Below are 18,548 nucleotides of genomic sequence, written 5' to 3' on the forward strand. Positions count from 1 at the left end.
GGTTCTGTGGGGCCTGGAGAGGGGAGAAGTGCTGAGGAGCAGCTCCAGTGCAGGGTTTGTTGAAACAGCACATCCAAATTAAAGTTTTACCATGCAGTGACTCATCCCTGTACAGAGAGCAGTTACTGCTCTGTACACGACACTCATTAGTATGCAAAGTGATGTTTGGGTTTGTAGGAAATGGATTAAATGTCAGGCATTGATAGAATCTTAAAGCTTTCTGAGACCCCTGAAAGAAATCAGAGGCACCAGCAGCCCTGCACTTAGAGCAGAACAAAGTCAAGGATGGGCTTGGAGCCCCATTTAGGTGGCGTTTGTCACTCATCTGTCACTGAGAGGCTGTTGAGTCCCTCTGCAGTGGCTGCAGACCAGGCACCCCTCTCTGAGGGAGGCAGATAAATTTATTTGCAAGGTCTTTTAAGTTTCCTTACAATGTGCATTTAAGATTAATGTATCGAAATACTACATTCAGTTTTTTAAGTAGCCTTTTGTTAGCTAATACTTGTGCTGATCTTGTAGCTTGTGTGAATGCTGACCTGTGTACAGTCAAACATGTACATGTTTAGTGTTTAAACATTGAAGCATTCCCAGGTGTGAGTGTAAGGATGCTTTTACATGTCAGAAGTTAAATCAAACTCACTGCTTCACCAAGTGCCTTCTGTTCCCATGCAGACGTCAGGGAGAATAGAGCCCTCAGGATAATTTCTGAGAAAAAGGTGCCAGAAAAACCTGCTCTTGAGGACAGATTCCAGACACACATGTTGGTGTCATGGGCTGCTTATTTGGGAATAACTACACTGAAGGGTGAGGGAAATCCCAGAGTGCACGGGTGAGTGTGAAATGTTGGGCTCTGTGCTTCAGGCACGAATTTCAGCTGTGAGGAGGAAGCTGGAGACTGCTGACCCACTGCTGTGGGGAGTGAGTAGAAAGAGAAACCTCTTCCACTGAGAAAACCACATCCTGCTGGATTTGTAGAGTTGGAAATTGTGGAAATAAGAGTAGCAGGTGCACGGTGTTGTTTTTCTAAGGATGATGCTTTCAGAGGTATTTTGCAGTGTTTGATGGACTGTGGGGAAACCCTTGGGCCCTGGGAACAAGTTGGTAATGGTGGCTGATGAAATCAGTATAAACTAGCGTACACTTGGGCATTTCCATCTGCTTTGTGTGCCACGACTGGCTGCAGCTGGGGCAGCTGGCTCGCGGAGGGTTTGTGGCTCCAGATTTTGGCTGCGAATGGGCAGGAGAGGCATTCCCACCTTCCCCTGAGGAAAAGGGAGAGGAGAAGCAAAAGAATAAAAATGGCTTTTTGAGCCCATTTTGTAAATTGGGCTGAAGCCTCGGCATGTACTTGATAAAGAATACCTATTATGTCCCATTTCCTGACACAGAGCCTTAAAACGCACGAGTCCGTTCACAGCCACCGCTTTGTGAACATTGTTCCCCCAGTGAGGCGAGGGGTCTGCGCCTGCGGGGTCAGCCGCTGTGCCGAGGGACGCTGGGGTGCTTCGGGAGATGCCCGGTAACGGGGAGTGTTGGCATCGCGCTCTGCCAGCCCCGGGGTCGTTCGGCGATCCCTCCGCGAGCCCCCGGGGTCTTCGGTCCCCGCCCCCTCACCGCCGCTGCCACAAGATGGCTGCCGCCGCGCCGGACTGCGCTTCCCGGCGTGCCCCGCGCCGCCGCGCGAAATGGCCGCCAGATGCAGTGCGGGACTACAGCTCCCGGTATGCCGCGCGCTGGGAGGAGGGTGGGGGGAAAGACTACGAGTCCCGGTGTGCAGCGCGCCGCCCCCCCGCCGACGCTGCGGCCTGCCGCGCGCCTGCCGCCGCCGCTTCCGGGGGAGAGAGGGCGGGGCCCGGCGCTGACGGAAGTGACGTCAGGTCCGGCGGTGTGTGGCGGAGCGGGGCGGGCCGGGCCGAGCGCGGACCGGGCGGAGCGGAGCGGGGCCGGTGGGTCCGGTGGGGTCCGGGCGGGTCACGGCGGAGCGGCGGCTCCTCTGCGCACCGCAGGTGAGAGGCGGGGGACGGCCCCGGGCACGCACCGTCGGCACCGCCGCGGGGGCTCGAGGGCGCCGCCCCCTCCCCTGAGGCGGCGCCGGGCCGCGGCCTCCACCCCCCGCGGCGGGGCCGCCCCTCGGTATTGTCTGCGGCGCCATCCGGGGCCTGCGGGGGCGGCTGGTGCCGAACAAAGCGGGGCCGGGGGCGGTGGCCCCGCGGCGTTACCGCCCGCACGGGGCCGAGCGCGGGGCCGGGGCAGCGAGCGGCGCGGCCCGGGGTTACCGGCACCCGCGTTACCGACAACACCGGCTCGCGGCGGCGGCCGCGCTATTACCGAAACATGGCCCCGGCGCGGGTCCGGCCCGCCGCCGAGGGGCCCCGTCCCTGCCGGGGCGCTGCTCCCACAAGCCCCTGCTCAGCCCCGCGCGGGCGAGGCGGCTGCGTTCGGTAACCTCCAGCGCAGCGCTCGGAGGCGTTTAGATCAGATAGCGCTGGCGTCCCGCGTGGATTTGATTAAGAAATCTGTTTATTGGGCGAGTATAATTATTAGACGGTTATAATCAGCTCCCTTGATAAGAGCCGTGTGCTAATCTCGATAGATACGGAGGAGCTGGGCCGACTCGCAGGAGCAGTCACGGCTGATAAACAAGTCACTGACTTCTGGCCGAGCTGCTCTAAAACACCTCCTTTAATCTTCTGCTCACACTAAAACCATGTTATTTTTGGGCTCTTAAAGCAAATACCGTAATTTTTTTTACTTAATTATTCTCTTTTTTTTCTGTGGCGGGTAAGGACCTGTGGTTGCTGCATGGAATTAGGCCTGACCTCACCTCCGGAGAAGGCAGTGGATAATCTTCTTTCGTGACTGGATTTTAAATGCAGACTCTTCAGTCACAAAGCTCTGAATTTTAATGATGGTCGGTCAAGGGCTCTTCAGGGCTGTAACTGCAGCAAAATTCAGGGAAATGGGTGAATTAATGGGCCTTAGTGATGTTCTGGAGTAACAAGCTGCACACTGCATACAGAAAACAATTCAGGGTTAACTGAAAGCCTGTTGTTACAGGATTTTTTTATTCCTGTCTTCGTTCCTAAGATACAAATGCTATTTTTTATTAGTGTCTTTCCTTATGCATTTGCACTGTGCTTGCTCCACCACCCCCACTCCACACTAAAATCCCAGAGGAACTCGGGTCAGAACCTCAGTTTGTCACCATGGCAGAATTCTCCCTGTTTTCTGTTCCTTAGCACTGCCAATGTTACATTTCCTCTTCTGCAGTGAGGAGCTTCAAGCTCCTCTGCTTCCCACCTACTCCCAGATGGAAAATGGGTTATTTTTGTTCCCAGCAGCAGTGTAGCCTGGCACTGGGGCTTGTTTCCTGCAGCAGCCTGCTTGGATTGGGACTTTTTGCAAGACTGAAGTGGCATTTGGCTCTCCCCCTCAGAATTCCCTGACTGAAAAGGTTGTAGCAGTACTGGTGGAACGAGACTCAGCTTGTCCCCACACGTGAGCACAGAAGCTTGCTCTGTGTCTTGAAGTGGAGAAATAGAAAGGTTTATTTGTTCTAGAAGATTTATTTGTTCTGTTGGAAGCTGCAGAAAATTAAATCGGGAGTGCTGTGAGTGAGGAACCAGCCTGGGGCTTCCTCAGAGTTCCTGCAGGATAAGTGGGCGTGGGCATGTTTCCTTGTGGGAAAGGCATGAATGGACTGAGGGCTTCATCAGATAAACTTCAAATATTCAGGCCGAGCCTGGGTCCTTCTTGAAAATCATCCCCATCATCCTTGGGCAATGGTGGACAAAGCTGGTTTGGTCCAAGCTGGACTTCTCTTCCTCCCTCCTAAAGCTGGAACTCCTGTCTGGTGGGAACGCTTCAGAAATGGGAAAGTTTGCCTGTGATTCAACAAATTAACCTTCCAAGCTTTTACACAAACAAGTAGGGTTGGTTTTTTAGTTTGGGTTGGTTTTTTAAATTATTTTTACCATTCTGGACTTGTCTGGGTACAATCACCTTTGTGTACAAGCTGCCTGAGTTCCTCACTGCTGAGGCAGTTACTTTCAGGAAAATAATAATATTACTAGCTCACAAAAGAGAAGGTGAACATGCATGCCAGTAAAAAGTGAGGGGAGAAAGAAATACGTTTTTTTAGGCTTTATTTCGTATACTCCATCCCGTGTGTTGGCTTGGGAACAGCTGAAGTGGCTTAAAGCAATTTCAAGCTTGAATTGGGGTGTTAAAAGCAATGTCCTTTCCTGTTTTATGTAAATGCTGCCAATAATCCTCAGCAAGTTTGTTTTGAAAGAACATCAAAAAGAGCCTGTTTTCCCTCAGTGGAATAAACAGTGGAGTGCAGGCATCTGCTCCCGGTTGTGGCACTTCCCAGGGAGCTGCAGTGACTTCCATGCTGGGGTTTGCCTTTGATTGGGAAACGTGGAACACAGCAAGCCAGGCAGGTTCCTTCTTCTTTGTGCTTTTCTTAATCGGTCACTCAGATGTGGCAGGTTTTTAGCTGGTATTATCGAGAGTTTTGAACCAAAACTTGCATTAATTCCCTAGATAACAGGACCAACTGGAATGCCAAGAGAAAATGGGAGGTGCTGGGTGATAAGCCCTTGTACTCTAATAACAACAAGGCTGTATTTTGATACCCTCCTCTCTGAAGAAGTCACTCTTTGATATGCAGACAACAAAATTTTGTTAATAAAATAAAAATATTTTCACTTGCTGCTGAAACTTCCATTGTGAATTTTAGCATGAGAAAAGCATTTAAATTTGACTTGAGTTTTTTTTTGTCAGGTTTTTTTGGTCAGGTTTTTTTTAGGTCTTTTTTATGATGTTGCCTCACTTTGTGTACTGTTTAAAGAAAATCTATACTACCAGTGTTAGCATCCAGCAAATACTGAGCTTTGCAGTGTTGATCTGTGCATTTGGGCATGGTACAGAAGGACAGCAATGCTGTCTCACCTCAGAACACACAGATTTCCAGGTGGCCCTGTGCAGGGTCAGTTCCTCGTGGTTTCTGCTCCCTGCAAGGTTTCCCAGCAGGAAAGGGCTGTGAAACCTGGCTCGTGCCATCACACACAACACTTAAAAGTGCTTTGGAAAACAAATTCTCCTTTTGAGTGTTTAAATATTTTCCTACTGGCAAGTTTCCTACTGTTTTTTCCTGTCACTTTTCATTTGCCATGGTGCTTGGCTTCGGTAAGGTTCAGCTTGGGAAATGAATTTGTCGCTGGAATCCACACACAATGGGAGCGGTGCTTGTGATGCTGTTCCTTGTTGTGATCTCAGAGCTCCCAGGGCTGTAGTCAGGGCAAGGCTGCCTGGAGCCTCCAAATGCAGGTGCAGCCTCTGTTCCCTTGGGCTGGGCTTGTGCAGGGCAGGGAATGAGGAACGTGCAGGTGTTGAATGCTGCCCTCCTCAGTTGCAGGTTTGGGATCGGAGTGGCAGCCATGAAGGACCCGAGTCGCAGCAGTACCAGCCCCAGCATCATCAGTGAGGATGTGATCATCAACGGGCACTCCCACGAGGATGACAACCCCTTTGCTGAGTACATGTGGATGGAGAACGAGGAGGAGTTTAACAGGCAGGCAAGTCTTTCCCTGCTTTCCATGGCCCGTCTGTCCTTTGTCACTTCCCAGCTGAGGGGACAGAGCTGGGGTCCACCACTGACAGACCTTTGGAGAGGAAGTTTCAGATGGGCTCTCTGGAGTGATCTGGGGAACAAACAGGTCTCCCTTGCTCTGGCAGTAAATGCAGATCTTGTGTAGTCCTGGTGGAAAACACAGGAAGCGCAGCACATTCTAATGCATCCATTAATTAATTCCCTGCTTCTGCAGGAGCCAGGGGAGAACAGAGAGTTGACAGAAGTACGTGGCACTTGGGAAGGGCTGGCCCGGGAGGTGTTCATGTGTGGACGTGCTGAGTGCCCCAGTGCTGAGCTGGGGAATTCCAGGTGCACACCTGCCTTGGGAACAGCACCGCTGCTCCACAGGGTGCTGGGTGACAGCTGCTCATTTTAGTACTTGAATCTTACAGCTCGCTTCTCTGTCTGGTGGGAAGGAAGCCTTACCTTCCTCTGCCACCTCGCCTCTGTCACCCTTTTCTCTCATGCTCTGGAGACTGGGAACAGCCCACCTCTTTCCACACCGCTTTCCCATTCCCAGCTTGCTCTGTGCTCTCCATAGCTGCTGCCTGTGCTCCAGCAGCTGTGTCTGTGCTGGGTGCTGAGCTACCAGCATGGGATCCTCAGGGTGCCAGCAGCTCTGAGCTCATTCAGAGTCAGTTTTGCTCACAAAACCTCCGTTCTCTCTACTCTCGTGCATTGTTTCCTGTTTGGTGGCTTTTTCCCCCTGGGAACTGTCCCACAGTTAGCATACAGGGGGTGTAGTTCTCTGGGAAGGAGCTGAGTTGTGTCCTGCTTTTTCAGGCACAGATTCCATTGTCAGAGCAGAGGAAAGGTGGATGTGTGAGGGGAGAAGGGTCATGCTCAGACAGACACACTTGGCGCAGCCTGGTCACCTGCTGCTGCAGACACAGTCCTCTGGGAGCCTGAGCAAGTTAAACTGGAGCTGGAAAATAAAAACAGGCAGTCCTAATTTCCAGCTATTTGGGGAATTAAATGTTATTTAGTACTGCTAGAGCTGCCGTGGAGGCACCTGTAGGGGTACAGGCCTGTAACCAAGCCCCTGGAGCTGGGCAAGCCCTGTGTAACAGGGGCCTGTGGCTGTGTGCCCATAGCAGGAGGGAGGCAGTGCCTCCTGGAGGTGCCACCCAGGCTGGAGTGCTGCTCTGGGGAATCATTGAGTCAGCCTTCAGTGCCTCTGGAGTGCCTGGGCGGTGGCTCTGACCATGTGGGGATGAGTCCCTGCTCCCCAGAGCACCAGGTGAGCTCGTGGGTGTGTTTGCCCCAAGGGCAAGGACCCAGATTGCATAGCAGTCCTGATAATCTGGTGTTAATGTTTTTGATTTTGTGTTTGTGGTAACTGAATTTCCATTCCAGGATTGAGGAGGTGTTTGATTTCAGAGCGAAGGGTAGATGGGAAAACTTGTTCGAGCTTCCACTGAGTGAACTTCTAAATCTGTCCTGAATCAATTTTCCATTCCCTTGTGTCTGGGCAAGTCCTTCACACTGGCTTCTGTTTCCCTCCTTTCCCTTCTTACGCAGTCTGGTTCAGGACATGGAAAATTTGTAGGATGATCTCGCTCCAAAGCTCGTTTACTGAACAACCAAGGAAAACTGCTTTACTCTCTGCACTGCATGTCAGTTCTGCCTGGGTTGGTTTGTCCTGCTCCCAGGACAGCAGGGCTGCATTCCTCACAGCTGCTGGGATCAGGTGGGGTTCCCCAGGAGAGGCTGCTTGTTCCAGGTGACAGGCAGGGGTTATTTTTTCCCCAGGAGTCCCACAGGACACTTTCCTGGGGAGTGTTTCCTGGCTCTGTGTCTTGGCACAGCTCCCTTCCTCATACTTGAAGCGAGCTGGGTCCAGACTAGTTGGTACAGCTGAAGTTTTTGCTTGGGACCTACATTTTCCTTCTCCTTCAGGTCATAACAAGAGCAAACAAAACAGCTGGGGCTGGGGGGTTCTCCTGCCTCTTCCTTTCAGCCGCAGCCCCAATCCCTTGGACAAAGCACTGATGTCCTCCTTGCTGCATGGACATGGTGCTGGGCTGGGGTGCTGCTGGGCAGCTGGGAAAGTCAGCTGGGTGCGCACACCTGGGAATAAACCCCCCTCAAGCTCACAATAGATCTGTTGCTGAAGCAGTTTCTTTTCATTGCACAGATTGAAGAGGAGTTGTGGGAAGAAGAATTTATCGAGCGCTGTTTCCAGGAGATGCTGGAAGAGGAGGAGGAGCATGAGTGGTTTATTCCAGCCCGTGATCTCCCACAAACAATGGATCAAATCCAGGACCAGTTCAATGACCTTGTTATCAGTGACAGCTCATCGCTGGAGGATCTGGTGGTAAGCCCAGCTTCTCATTCTATTTCTAAAGCTCAAGTCTTTGTGTGAGGCTGGGGCTTACTGCTGCTTATGGCAAGAGAAAGTCCTTTCCAGCAGGAAGGAGCCTGTTAAACCCTGCCTGGCTGTGCAGGGTAGGTGGGAAGGAGGTGTCTTCATGGGATGTGACCTGTTTGGTGGCTTTCTTCATACCCATGCGGAGCCTTTCCCATGGCACAACTCCAGGAGTGGGTGGGATGTTATGAAAGAAGGGCACTGAGTGGAGCCAGGGCTGGGAAAGGGTCACTGGGTATCTGCCAGCACTGACACATTGGGCTGGTCTGAGCCCTGTCCCAGGGTCTGGTTGGGACTGGGAGAACCACAGCAGATCCCTGGAACAATTCTAGGGAAGGGGAAAGCAACCAAACTGATTATTTCCCTCTTTTTGCCGTCTGACTTATGTGCAGAGCTCAACCCAAAGGAAAGGGCAGCATGTGCTTATTTTCCCTCACAGAATCCACAGCTGCTTGTACACAGCACAGACCCCACACAATCCTGCCACACAACTGCTCTGAGATTCAGGTGCAGACCACAACTTTCCCAAGCTGAAGCAGCTGCAGGCAGCAGTTTCAGCCTCAGTGAGGATCAGAAAAGCCTAATGCTCCATTTCTTTGTGATAAAGAGCTCCTTTTGAAGGTGCTGGTGCCCACCTTGAACTGCAGGACATGGAGCAGCAGCAGCTTGCCAAGGGGCAGGACAGGGGAGTCACAGACAGAGACATGTAAAAAATCAATACAGTGCTCATACACATGAAATTCCCAGAAGTGGCTGAAGTTCCTGGAACAAGTCACCTCTTGCTTAAATAAGCAAAATTTAAAAACCTCATGGCACGTTTTAACAGCTCAACGTGAGAAAAGGCTGTTTCAGCATGAGGGGAAGCTGCTGTGTTTGGTGCATGCCTGTGGTTTGCTGCTTATTCCCTGAACCCTCATCCAGCTGAAACTTCAGGTGGAGCTAAGGAAGGTTGGCTAACCTGGGGAGTAGCACAGAGGAATGGGCTTTTCTGGGGATTACAGACTGCTGCTAAGTGTAAGAAGCCTATTGTGTACCTGATTGTTCCTCTAAATCCATAAACCTTTGCCTCTAATTGTCTTCAGCTTGAAAATGGAAGCTTAAAATAATGATTCACCTTGATTTCTGCTCTTCCCTTCCTCAGGTCAAGAGTAATCTGAATCCAAACGCAAAGGAGTTTGTTCCTGGGGTGAAGTACTTAAACATTTGAGTAGACTGGGCCCTCTTTTGGTGGATGTAGCACAATTTCCACACTGTGAAGCCAGTATTAGAAGATTTAATTGTAAAAGCTCTCTCTTCTTGTCACTGTGTTACACTTATGCATTGCCAAAGTTTTGTTAGTCTTGCATGCTCAATAAAAGTGCTGAGACTGTTATTAAGTAAATCTGTCAAAAGTTTAATGGAAACATAATTGGGCCCTGGCTCTGTGCGAAGGAGGCAGTGAGGTAAGAAGCACCAGTCAAGTTGAGACAAAGTACCACGTTAATAAAACCTTCTGCAGACTCTGACTTTTTAAACAGGACTTGGAATTTGCGGTGAATGGTCTGTTTTTAACTAAAGATGTGTTAACTGGTGCTAGCTTGCACCTGATAATGCCTTAACTTCCAAGTGAAAGTGAGGAGATCTGATTGTTATGCAAATTAGCTAACTTTCCTTTGAGGTATCAGTGTTGTTACTAATGTTAATTTCCCCCCCTTACAAAACATCATGATCCTGGGAGGCAGCGTAAGCTTAACCCAAATCTCACAGGCCTGTACAGAGTCGTAGATCTCAGCTCCTGAACTAACATCCAGACGATTGGGAGGAAGCAGTTCCCTGTCCTTTGCAGTGTGTGATCATGTTAGAAACCTTCCCTTCCCGTGCTGTTCAGGGAGGTGTGGGATCCATCACACTTCCTGCCAAGAACAGGCATCCCACATAGCACTGCCTGTGGAACCCTTGGCATCCGACTTCCCACAGCTGGATTAAACCAGGCAAACCCCAGCGTTAGTGATTTGAGTGGTGCTTTTCCCTTGCTTTGTTTAATCATCACTACACAATAGTCTACAGCACAATGACTTTTTGGGGTTTTTTTTGGTTTTTTGGTTGTTTTGGTTTTTTTTCTTTTAATAAAGCTAGAACAGTTTTGGCTTCTTAAACTTCATATTTGGGTAGGTTAAGCTGCCATACGTGTTCAGTGTGAATAGTGTTTAAGTTGAAAATATTGTAAAAAAATTATATTTTTTCAAAAATATTTAAAAAAATAAATAATAGTAGAACTGATGTGGTGGCTGTCTCATAACTGGGCATCTGGCACGGGAACTCACTCGGCAGCATGTGGAGGACAGGGCTGGCACTGTGGAGCCCCATGGCCCTGGATCCTGGCTGAAGCTGGACTCTTCATGGAATCACAGACTGCTCTGGGTTGGAAGAGACTTCAGAGACCCAGTTCCATGAGCAGGGATGCCTTCCACTGTTCCAGCTGCTCCAAGTCTTGTCCACCCTGGCCTCGGACACTTCCAGGGATGAGAATTTATTCATTTCCTCCCGCTCTGTGCTCTCCCATCATTCTCCCTGTGGCTGTTCCAGGCTGGCAGGCCTAGGAGCAGCTGAGGACTCTCAGAAGCTGCTGCCTGGTGCTTGGCACAGGAGCCCCAGAGCTGGAGTCGAGTGCTGGCTGCAACAGCTTCTCCAGCCCCATCCACTCTTGCTTCATGGAATGTCCTGAGTTGGACCCACAAGGATCAAGCCCAGACCCTGCTCAGGAGAGCCCAGCCTCGCTGTTAGTATCTCCTTTTTAAGCTCGGATTAAGGCGAAGGGGCCCAGCTGAGGCTGCAGCTCTGCAGGACGGGCAGGGTGAGGCGGGGCCTTCCTGCAGGTGCTGCCCTGCGGCAGAAGCATCTGGCTGTATCAGGAGAGCCTCTCCCCCCTGGGGGAGCTCCGCTGCACCAACCCCTTCTGCTGCTGCTCTGCAGAATGATGGGCACTGCCCTCCCTTCCCATGCAGAGAGCTGGCAGAACTTCTCCAGGATTTCCACTGACCTGGGGAGAGTTTAGACTCGAGCACCTAAAGGAAAAGGTCAGCAATTCTGTCTGCACAGCTGATTCTATCTGCAGTGGGAGTTCCACCAGCGAGTCCTGCAGTTTGTCCACGAGCTTTGCCTGGCCACCGTCACCTCGGGGTGGTGGCAGCTGAGTGCAGCAGCCAGGAGCCAGCGTGTGGAGCCAGCCTGGCCGTGGTGCTCTGCTGGAGCTGGGTTCATCCCTCTGCTGTGTCCCGAAGCACTGGGATGTTCATTGGGGAGGAGCTGCCGCTGTCCATGCTGCCCTGCTGGCTTTGGGGTGTGACTGCAGCACAGGGGGTGGCACCCAGCGCTGAGCAGCACTGGCACTGCCCCCAGGCTCCCTCTCAGTCCTGCTCCAGCCCCAGCGAGTGGGCTGGGGGGACAAGGAAATGGGAGGGGACCCAGCTGGCCAGAGAGGTGTCACACACAGTGACACCGTGCTTGGTACCACCACCAGGACAGCAGCCAAAGAGGGAGCTCAGAGCCTGGCTGGTGCTTGTGGGAGGTGGGGAGTGGTTGTATTTGCATCCCTTGGGGGTTATTTTAAGTTGGGGGTGGTTTTTTTCCCCCATCTTCACTTTTAACAGATTTTCTCACTTCTCTCCCTGCTCTGGCTTGGAAGTGTGTGTGACAGTGCCACCCCGGGCTGTGACTGGGTTGTGCAATGTTGCCTCAGCTCAACTTTGGTGCTAAATCCAGGCTAAGGACTGGCCTGACCCCGCTGAGGTGGGGGTCAGCCACCTCCGTGCCTGAAGCTGAGAGCAGCCCGGTGACATGGGGCAGTGTCACCAGCACAGCCAGGACAGGGCCAGCACTCCAGAGCTCCCAGGGCAGGAAGGGTTTGCCGAGGGCTTGTGCCCTCTCCCACAGCCGCGGGTTCAGGCAGAGCCCACCTGGAAGAAATCCAGGTTGTCTCCGTGCCTGGCAGCCCAGGAGGAGCATGGTCAAAGGTGCTGACACCTTTGCAGTGCACAAAGGACAAGGGAACGGTGCAGGAGGCAGCACAGACACTGGCCGGGCACGTGCACTTGAATATTTTATCATTTTTAATGGATCGTCTTAAGTTAGGCATCCTAAGGCTGGTCTGGACACTGCGCCACGCAGAGCCCGTGCCGACTGCTGGGTCACCTTGCCGGAGCCGAGGGCACAGCGTGAAAATCCATGGCCCCGGGTGGGATTCGGTGGCCCCGGGGCTCTGGCTGGCTCCGATGTGGCTGACGGGCTTCAGCAAGCGCTGGCCAGCTGAAGCTTCGGGTGGAGCGTGGCACGGGGTGGTGGCCCCAGGCTGTACCCCAGAGCTCGGGGTGTCCCCCAAGAGCAGCGTTGTGTTCCCCTAGCCCCGCGTTCGAGCCGAGCACCGGCAGCCGTGGCTTTGGCCTTGGTGGGTGCTACCGAACCCCGACAGTCCCCCGGGAGCTCGGCTCGGCTCCTCCGGCGCTGGGGCGGGACCTCCCGGGAGCCTCCCCTCGCTCAGACCTTGGTGCACACCGAGCCCCCGTCCGTGCCGTCCGGGCCCTGAGCGGCCGCCGTGCCTCTGCCCCCCGGCCGGGCCCTGAAGCCGGTGAACACCGGGCAGATGGGCACCTTCCTGAGCCAGCGGCTGCTCCGCACCACGCCCATGCCGAAGGGGAAGTCGTAGCTCCTCAGGCTGGCGCTGCTCGTGCTGTCCGAGTGCGCTCCGGCCTTCCACTGCACCAGGCCTCGTTCCTCCTCCGTCCCTGCGGGGTGTCCAGTGTCACCCCCCGCCCTGCCATCCCCTCTGGCAGCTCCAAATCAACAGAAATCTGCCCCAGCCTCGCTGCTTTCCCCTCCCCGGCCCGTGTGCCGTGGTTACCCGGGATGGTGTTGTCCAGGACGAAGGCGATGGTGCCCCCGACAAACATCTCCGTGGTCAGCAGCACCGTCAGGATCTGGTCCAGCTCGGGGACACCTGCGACAACGTGGGACGGAGCCGGATTTCCCCGCTGCTCTCCCAGGTGGGCGAGCGCCGGGAGATCTGCCCTCCTCTCTCCCCAAACTCCCGAAACTGCGGCTCTTCCTGGCGGGCGGTACCTGTGTTAATGGCCCCGGGGTGGGAATCCAGGTAGTTTGGCAGCGTCAGCCCGAAGAACATGGCAAAGCCCAGCACGAAGAGGTTTCGGGAGGAGTTCATGTCGACGAACTGTAGGTTGGAGAGGCCGACGGCCGTGATCATTCCTGCCGGCAGAGACGCGGCGATGCAGGCGGAGGTGCCCACGCTGGGCCGGGCACCGGGGGCTGCCCCAGCCGCGGGGAGGGTGCGAGGGGCCCCTGTTCCCCCCCAAACCCGCCCTGCACCCCTGGGCTCACCAGCCCCCGAGGCTGCGGGGATGTGGCCCGGGGCTGCGTTTGGGGCAGACAGTTACCGAATAAGGTGCAGAACATCCCGCCGAGCACGGGGTCCGGCAGGGAGGCGAAGAGCGCCGTGAATTTGCCGATGGTCCCCAGCAGGAGCATGATCCCGGCGCCGTACTGGATCACCCTCCTGCTCCCCACCTGCACAGAGACACCGGCAGCAGGTGACGGTGCCTGCGCCCCCCGGCCGAGCCGGGACCCTCCCCGGCCCCGGTACCTTGGTGATGCCTAGGACGCCGATGTTGGGGCTGGAGGACGTGGAGCCATTGCCGGTTCCCAAGAGCCCCGCGATGATGCAGGAGATGCCCTCGGTGAAAATGCCCCTGGGGAACGACATGGTCCGGCTCGTGCCCATCCCACTCTCCTGCAGCATCCCTGAGCGGTGTCGAGGGATGCCGCGGTGCGAGTGAGGTACCGCAGAGGGGGGAACATCCGACTGTACCTGTTAATGGCGTGCACAGGGGGCGGGGGCGCTCCTGCCAGCCGGGCACAGGAGTAATAGTCCCCGATGGACTCGATGATGCCCGCCAGCGTTGCACTGAACATGCCCAGCACAGCTGCTGAGGTCACCGTGGGCAGCCCCCACTGGCCTGCCCAGGGGCAGAGCAGGTCAGGGTTGGGGACAGCCAGGAACCCCCTGCCGGTGCTCACCGGCACCACTTCGGGCCCCCCGGGTGTTCCCCAGCCCCGGTGATGCTGCACCAGGTCCCCACATCCCGCAGGGCAAAGGCGTGTCGGGGCCCCAGGGCGCCGTGGGGCTGCCGGGCACTCACAGGGGTAGGGGACGCGGAACCAGGGTGCCACGGACAGGATCTCCCCGCGGGCATCCGTCCTGGCCTTGTAGCCGTACTCCTCGGGCTGGCTGGGGAAGACTCCGGTGCGGGTCAGCACGTAGCAGATCAGCCACACCAGCATGATGGCCAGGATGATCTGCGGGGCACACACCGGGACCCTCCCGCACCACTCCCGAGCCCGCGTGGGGGTAAAGGGGGGAATGTGGGGCCGCCCCAGGATGCTCTCAGCCAGTCCCTACCGGGAACATCTTGAAGATCTGGATGCGGAGCAGGACAAAGCCGTGGCCGCGCCGGTAGCCGGGCAGGCAGATGGCGACCTGCCGCAGGTACTGGGCAAACAGGACAATCAGGAAGATGGTCCTGGGGGGAAAGACAGATGGGATCCTCTGATGCCTCAGGTTTTAGCTTTTATATTTTTCTGGTTCTGTTCTGCTTTAGTGTGTGGGTCTGAGCTTCATATTAGGGGAAGGTGAGCTCTCTTCACAGAGCAGGGAGACAAAACAATTCCTTCTCTAGCTGGGAACCAAGGACAAAGATGAAAATCTCAGGCCCAAGAGCAGAAACAACACGGGCTGAAGAGAGGAAAACAAGAAGGATGGCACTTCATAACCTGAAGCTATAATTAGACAACAGGAGCATAACTGATAAAAAAAAAGTGAGAGACCAGTCATCCATTTTGTGCCCATTTTGGTTCACCTGGGGTGCAGCCCTGGCTGGGCTCTTGTGCTGCCCAAGGTGGATCCATGGGGACCTCCTAATAAATCCCTACTTTATTGTTTAACTCTGTCCAGCCTCTGTTCTAGGTCAGCCTTCACAAGGTATCACCTCATGCCCTGACAACCTCCTGGCTCTGTGCTGGACAACCCTGCCCTCCTGTCCCGGTGTCCCCTGTGTCCCCATGCCATACAGCACAGAGATGCCCCAGTGGGAGCCAGCCCGGTCACCAGCCGCCTGGAAAACGGAGAGTCCGATGAGGGACACGGTGGGGGTGACGGTCAGAGGCCCGATGTAGCTGAGCAGTGCCCCGGGGAGCCCCAGCAGCCCGATGACCACTTCTACCAGGCTGGACACTATGATGGCCCCCTGGATCTGCAGGGCATGGAGAGGTGCAGGAGAGGGCGTCAGCATCCTGCCAGGGAGTCAGGGTGCCGCAGGGTGGTGGCAGGATGGTGGCAGGATGGTGACAGGATGGTGGCAGGATGGTGGCAGGGTGGTGGCAGGGTGGTGGCAGGGTGTACCTCTCGCATGCGGGGCTGCCAGATGTGGGATGTGTTGAGCGGCAGTGACCAGTTGCCGTAGATCTGCTCTGGGGATGAAGGGTGGTGAGGTGGTCCCAGGGGTCGGGGAGCAGCCAGACACCCCCTGCACCCCCCTGCCCTCACCTTCAGATGGGCATCGCCACTTCTCCAGGGCCAGGATGGACTTGGCGGGGACGAGGAAGGCCAGCGCGCTTGCCTGGAAGAGCGGCAGCCTGCGGGGACAGAGGGATCCTGCGCCCAGGCCCGGGGCTGGGCAGGGGGGCCCGCGGGGCCATGGCTCTACCTGATGCCCACGGTGGTCTGGATGAGGGTGGTGATGCCCACGCAGGTGAAGATGGTGCCGATGAGGTAGCTGACGGTGAGCTGGTCCTTGCCCACGCACAGGCTCTCGGCCAGCAGGAAGGGGACAGCGATGGTGCCACTGAAGCAGGTCAGGTAGTGCTGGGGGGCGAGGGGGGGCTCAGCAGGGCTGGGGGTGCCCCACACCACGGGGAACGGGGATTTGGGGTCTGACACTTTCCAGGCTGTACCTGGAAGCCGAGCAGGATGCAGAGGTACCAGGGGGGCACGTCCTCGATCTTGTAGAGCATGTCCACCTCCGGCCGGGGGGGCCTGGTGCCCGCCCCGGGGTCCTGCTGTGGGGGCACAGCTCAGCCCATCTCACCCTGGGGCTTCTTGCAGGGACGGGCACCGCACCCTTCCCCATGGGAGCCCCTGTGCCCGCAGGGATGGGAGGGGTCCTGGCTGGCCGGTCTCCATCTGCAGGTGTGTCCCAGATGAATTTGGGGTGTGGTGCTGCCCACGGGGTGCCCCGGTACTCACCCTGCCCGCCACAGGCAGCTCCTTCCCAGGGCTGTGCGGGGAGCCCGCAGGGGCCAGAGCCAAGGTCCCGTTCTGGCAGTGGGGACGAGGGGGGAGCTGGGTCAGTGTGGACCCAGGTGTCCCACGGGAGAGGGGCTGGGCTCTGCTCTGAGGGATGCGAGTGACACCGGGCTATGGCCCAGGGTGTTTCCTGTCAGTCCCACCCGGTGCCAACTCTGACCCCCACGAGGAGTCTGGGCTCCTAAACCCACCGATCCCTAGGTTGTATTTTGTTCCTGGAAAGTCTGGAGGGGGATCCCCCCTGCAGGAGATGGGAAAGGTGGCACAGCCAGTCCCAGCCACAGCATTCTAGCGTCTCCCCTTGGTCCCGCGATTCACTGCAGTCCCCAGGCTCACCCTGGCCTTTGCCAGCCCCAGCAGGGCATCCTGACCCCGAGATGGCCATCGCTGGGGTCAGTGTGCCTGGCCACCACCTCCCTCCCCACCGCCCTGGGATGACACCGAGGGAAGGGATGGGGATGGGGATGGGGACAGGGACGGCGCCTGCATTCACCTGGGGCTGAGCCAGGTCTCCTGAGCGGGTCCCCATCCTCCGACGTGTCCCCGGCGGCGCTGTCCCTGCTCGGGGGGTTTTATGGCCGTGGGAAGGACTTTAGTCCCCGGCCGGGCGGTGGCGGTGGCGGGGGGAGGACGGCCATTGGCTGGGGGTTGTGAAACCGGCGAGCGCAGCCCCGGCACGGATCAGCCATTAACTCCTTTAATTGTGGCTGCACCCGCCCGGAGCAGCGCCGCGGTGAAATATTACAGCCCGTGGGTTACAGAGTAATTCCCCGCTCGCCCGGACGGAGTCCACGCTGCTGCTGGCACGGCCGGGCCGGGCCTCGAGCGACAGCGGCGACATCGGTGACAGGCGACACCGGGAAGGCGCGCACCGCCCGGCACGTGTCGGCTCCCGCTGGGGACGAAGTCGGCTCCGAAGGTCACCGGGGCATTAAGCATTAACCACGCCGGGCTACAGCTCGTTCTGCAGCGCCTTGCGGGGGTCCGGGCGCTCCTTGCGGCCGGCACAGGGTCCCTTGTCCCCGTGGCACAGCAGCTGCCGCAGCGCCGCCGGGCCCCGCCGGTGCGCGCCGTAGATGTGCGCCTCGCCCCGCTCGCCCACGTAGCCGTGGCACAGCTTGGAGAGCCTGCGAGGAGCCGCGGTGTCACCTGGCGGTGTCACCCAGCCCCCCTGCACCGCCAAACCCCGACTCACCTGCTCGGCCACGGTCCCCCCGACACCAGCACGCTCAGAGGCTGCTGCCTCGGCAGCCCCGGCCCCGACAGCCGCTTCTCCCCGTCCAGCTCCAGCACCCCGTAACTGCGGGGAGAGGGGAGTTAGAGGGAAAACGGTCGCTGGGGACACCCCTGTCCCTCGGGACACCCCCGGGTCACTCTGATCCCTGGGGTAGTGCCGTCCTCGGGGACATTCTGACCCCTGGGGACTCCCCTGTAGCTGGGATCACCCTGATCCTAGGGACACCCCCATCCCAGGGACACCCTGCTCACCTCTCCCAGTCCTGCGAGCAGCTCCTCTCCAGCACCTCTATGTAGTCCGACTCCTTCAGAGCCTTCTTGCCCACCTTCCCTTCTGCCTTGCTCAGCTGCTCCTCAATCTGGGGTGAGAAAAGGCAGAATCAGGGCACTGAGGGTGGCAGCCTGTCCATGACCTGCTCCAGAGCGGGACTGGGCTCTGCAGCCCCTTCTGTGCAGCCCCGGCAGCAGAAGAACATCTGGGTCAGAGGGTCCATGAGGAGCCCCAAAAGTCTTTTTTGAGGCGCCGAAGGGGAATATCCATCAGGGGCGTGCCCCAGAGGAACAGCAGCATCTCGCCAGGCTGAAGCCTCCCCACAGGAGTTCTCACTGCCATTTTTGGGATGCCGTGTCCCCAGTCCCCACCTGGAAGGCGATGGCGTGGCAGGCGTCACAGCGCAGGGATTCGGGCATGTGGGGCGAGAGCCGCTCCTCGGGGCTGAGCTGGGGCGCGGGGACGGAGTGGGACGGGGCGGCAGGGGGGTCCCCGCACGTGTCCTCAGCCCCTGTCCCCCCCAGCAGGCTCAGCACCAGCCACGCTGCCAGCGCCGCCCGCATCCTACCGCGCTCCGAAAGCGCTGGACGGAGGCGTGGGGTGGCTATAAACCCCCCCGGCCGGGCTATAAACCCCGGGGCGGGCTAAAAATCCCCCGGGACTGGCGAGCGGCGCCGAGGCGCGG

The 18,548-nt window shown here is 56.8% G+C and overlaps 3 protein-coding genes across 4 annotated transcripts; 1 reads left to right on the forward strand and 2 right to left on the reverse strand.

Moving 5' to 3' along the window:
* Window positions 1–1,849: 1,849 nt before the first annotated feature.
* PAIP2 (poly(A) binding protein interacting protein 2) lies at window positions 1,850–10,265 on the forward strand. Of its 2 annotated transcripts, none has more exons than XM_041470228.1 (4): window positions 1,850–2,006; window positions 5,417–5,582; window positions 7,776–7,955; window positions 9,148–10,265. In XM_041470228.1, the coding sequence occupies exons 2-4, from the start codon at window positions 5,445–5,447 to the stop codon at window positions 9,211–9,213; spliced, it is 384 nt and encodes a 127-aa protein (XP_041326162.1). In that variant the 5' UTR covers window positions 1,850–2,006; window positions 5,417–5,444; the 3' UTR covers window positions 9,214–10,265. The 2 variants fall into 2 exon arrangements, with proteins under 2 accessions (XP_041326162.1, XP_041326166.1); XM_041470232.1 differs by having other exon boundaries at window positions 1,866–2,006; window positions 5,423–5,582.
* A 2,130-nt stretch (window positions 10,266–12,395) lies between these two features.
* Window positions 12,396–17,045, reverse strand: SLC23A1 (solute carrier family 23 member 1). Its single transcript, XM_041470259.1, is given in 17 exon segments — window positions 12,396–12,766; window positions 12,883–12,978; window positions 13,101–13,244; window positions 13,433–13,562; window positions 13,639–13,744; window positions 13,864–14,011; window positions 14,195–14,351; window positions 14,455–14,575; window positions 15,123–15,304; window positions 15,454–15,521; window positions 15,598–15,686; window positions 15,758–15,915; window positions 16,005–16,109; window positions 16,297–16,368; window positions 16,850–16,920; window positions 16,923–16,988; window positions 16,991–17,045. Coding segments are annotated over 17 exon segments (2,016 nt in total). The 3' UTR covers window positions 12,396–12,518.
* Window positions 17,038–18,429, reverse strand: MZB1 (marginal zone B and B1 cell specific protein). The gene is made up of 4 exons (XM_041470245.1): window positions 18,235–18,429; window positions 17,845–17,951; window positions 17,552–17,656; window positions 17,038–17,483 (listed from the first exon to the last, which is right to left on the reverse strand). The coding sequence occupies exons 1-4, from the start codon at window positions 18,424–18,426 to the stop codon at window positions 17,309–17,311; spliced, it is 579 nt and encodes a 192-aa protein (XP_041326179.1). The 5' UTR covers window positions 18,427–18,429; the 3' UTR covers window positions 17,038–17,308.
* Between the last annotated feature and the right edge of the window lie 119 nt (window positions 18,430–18,548).

This window comes from Pyrgilauda ruficollis, unplaced genomic scaffold (assembly GCF_017590135.1).
Source record: "Pyrgilauda ruficollis isolate IOZ18807 unplaced genomic scaffold, ASM1759013v1 scaffold105, whole genome shotgun sequence".
Lineage (NCBI taxonomy): Eukaryota > Metazoa > Chordata > Aves > Passeriformes > Passeridae > Pyrgilauda > Pyrgilauda ruficollis.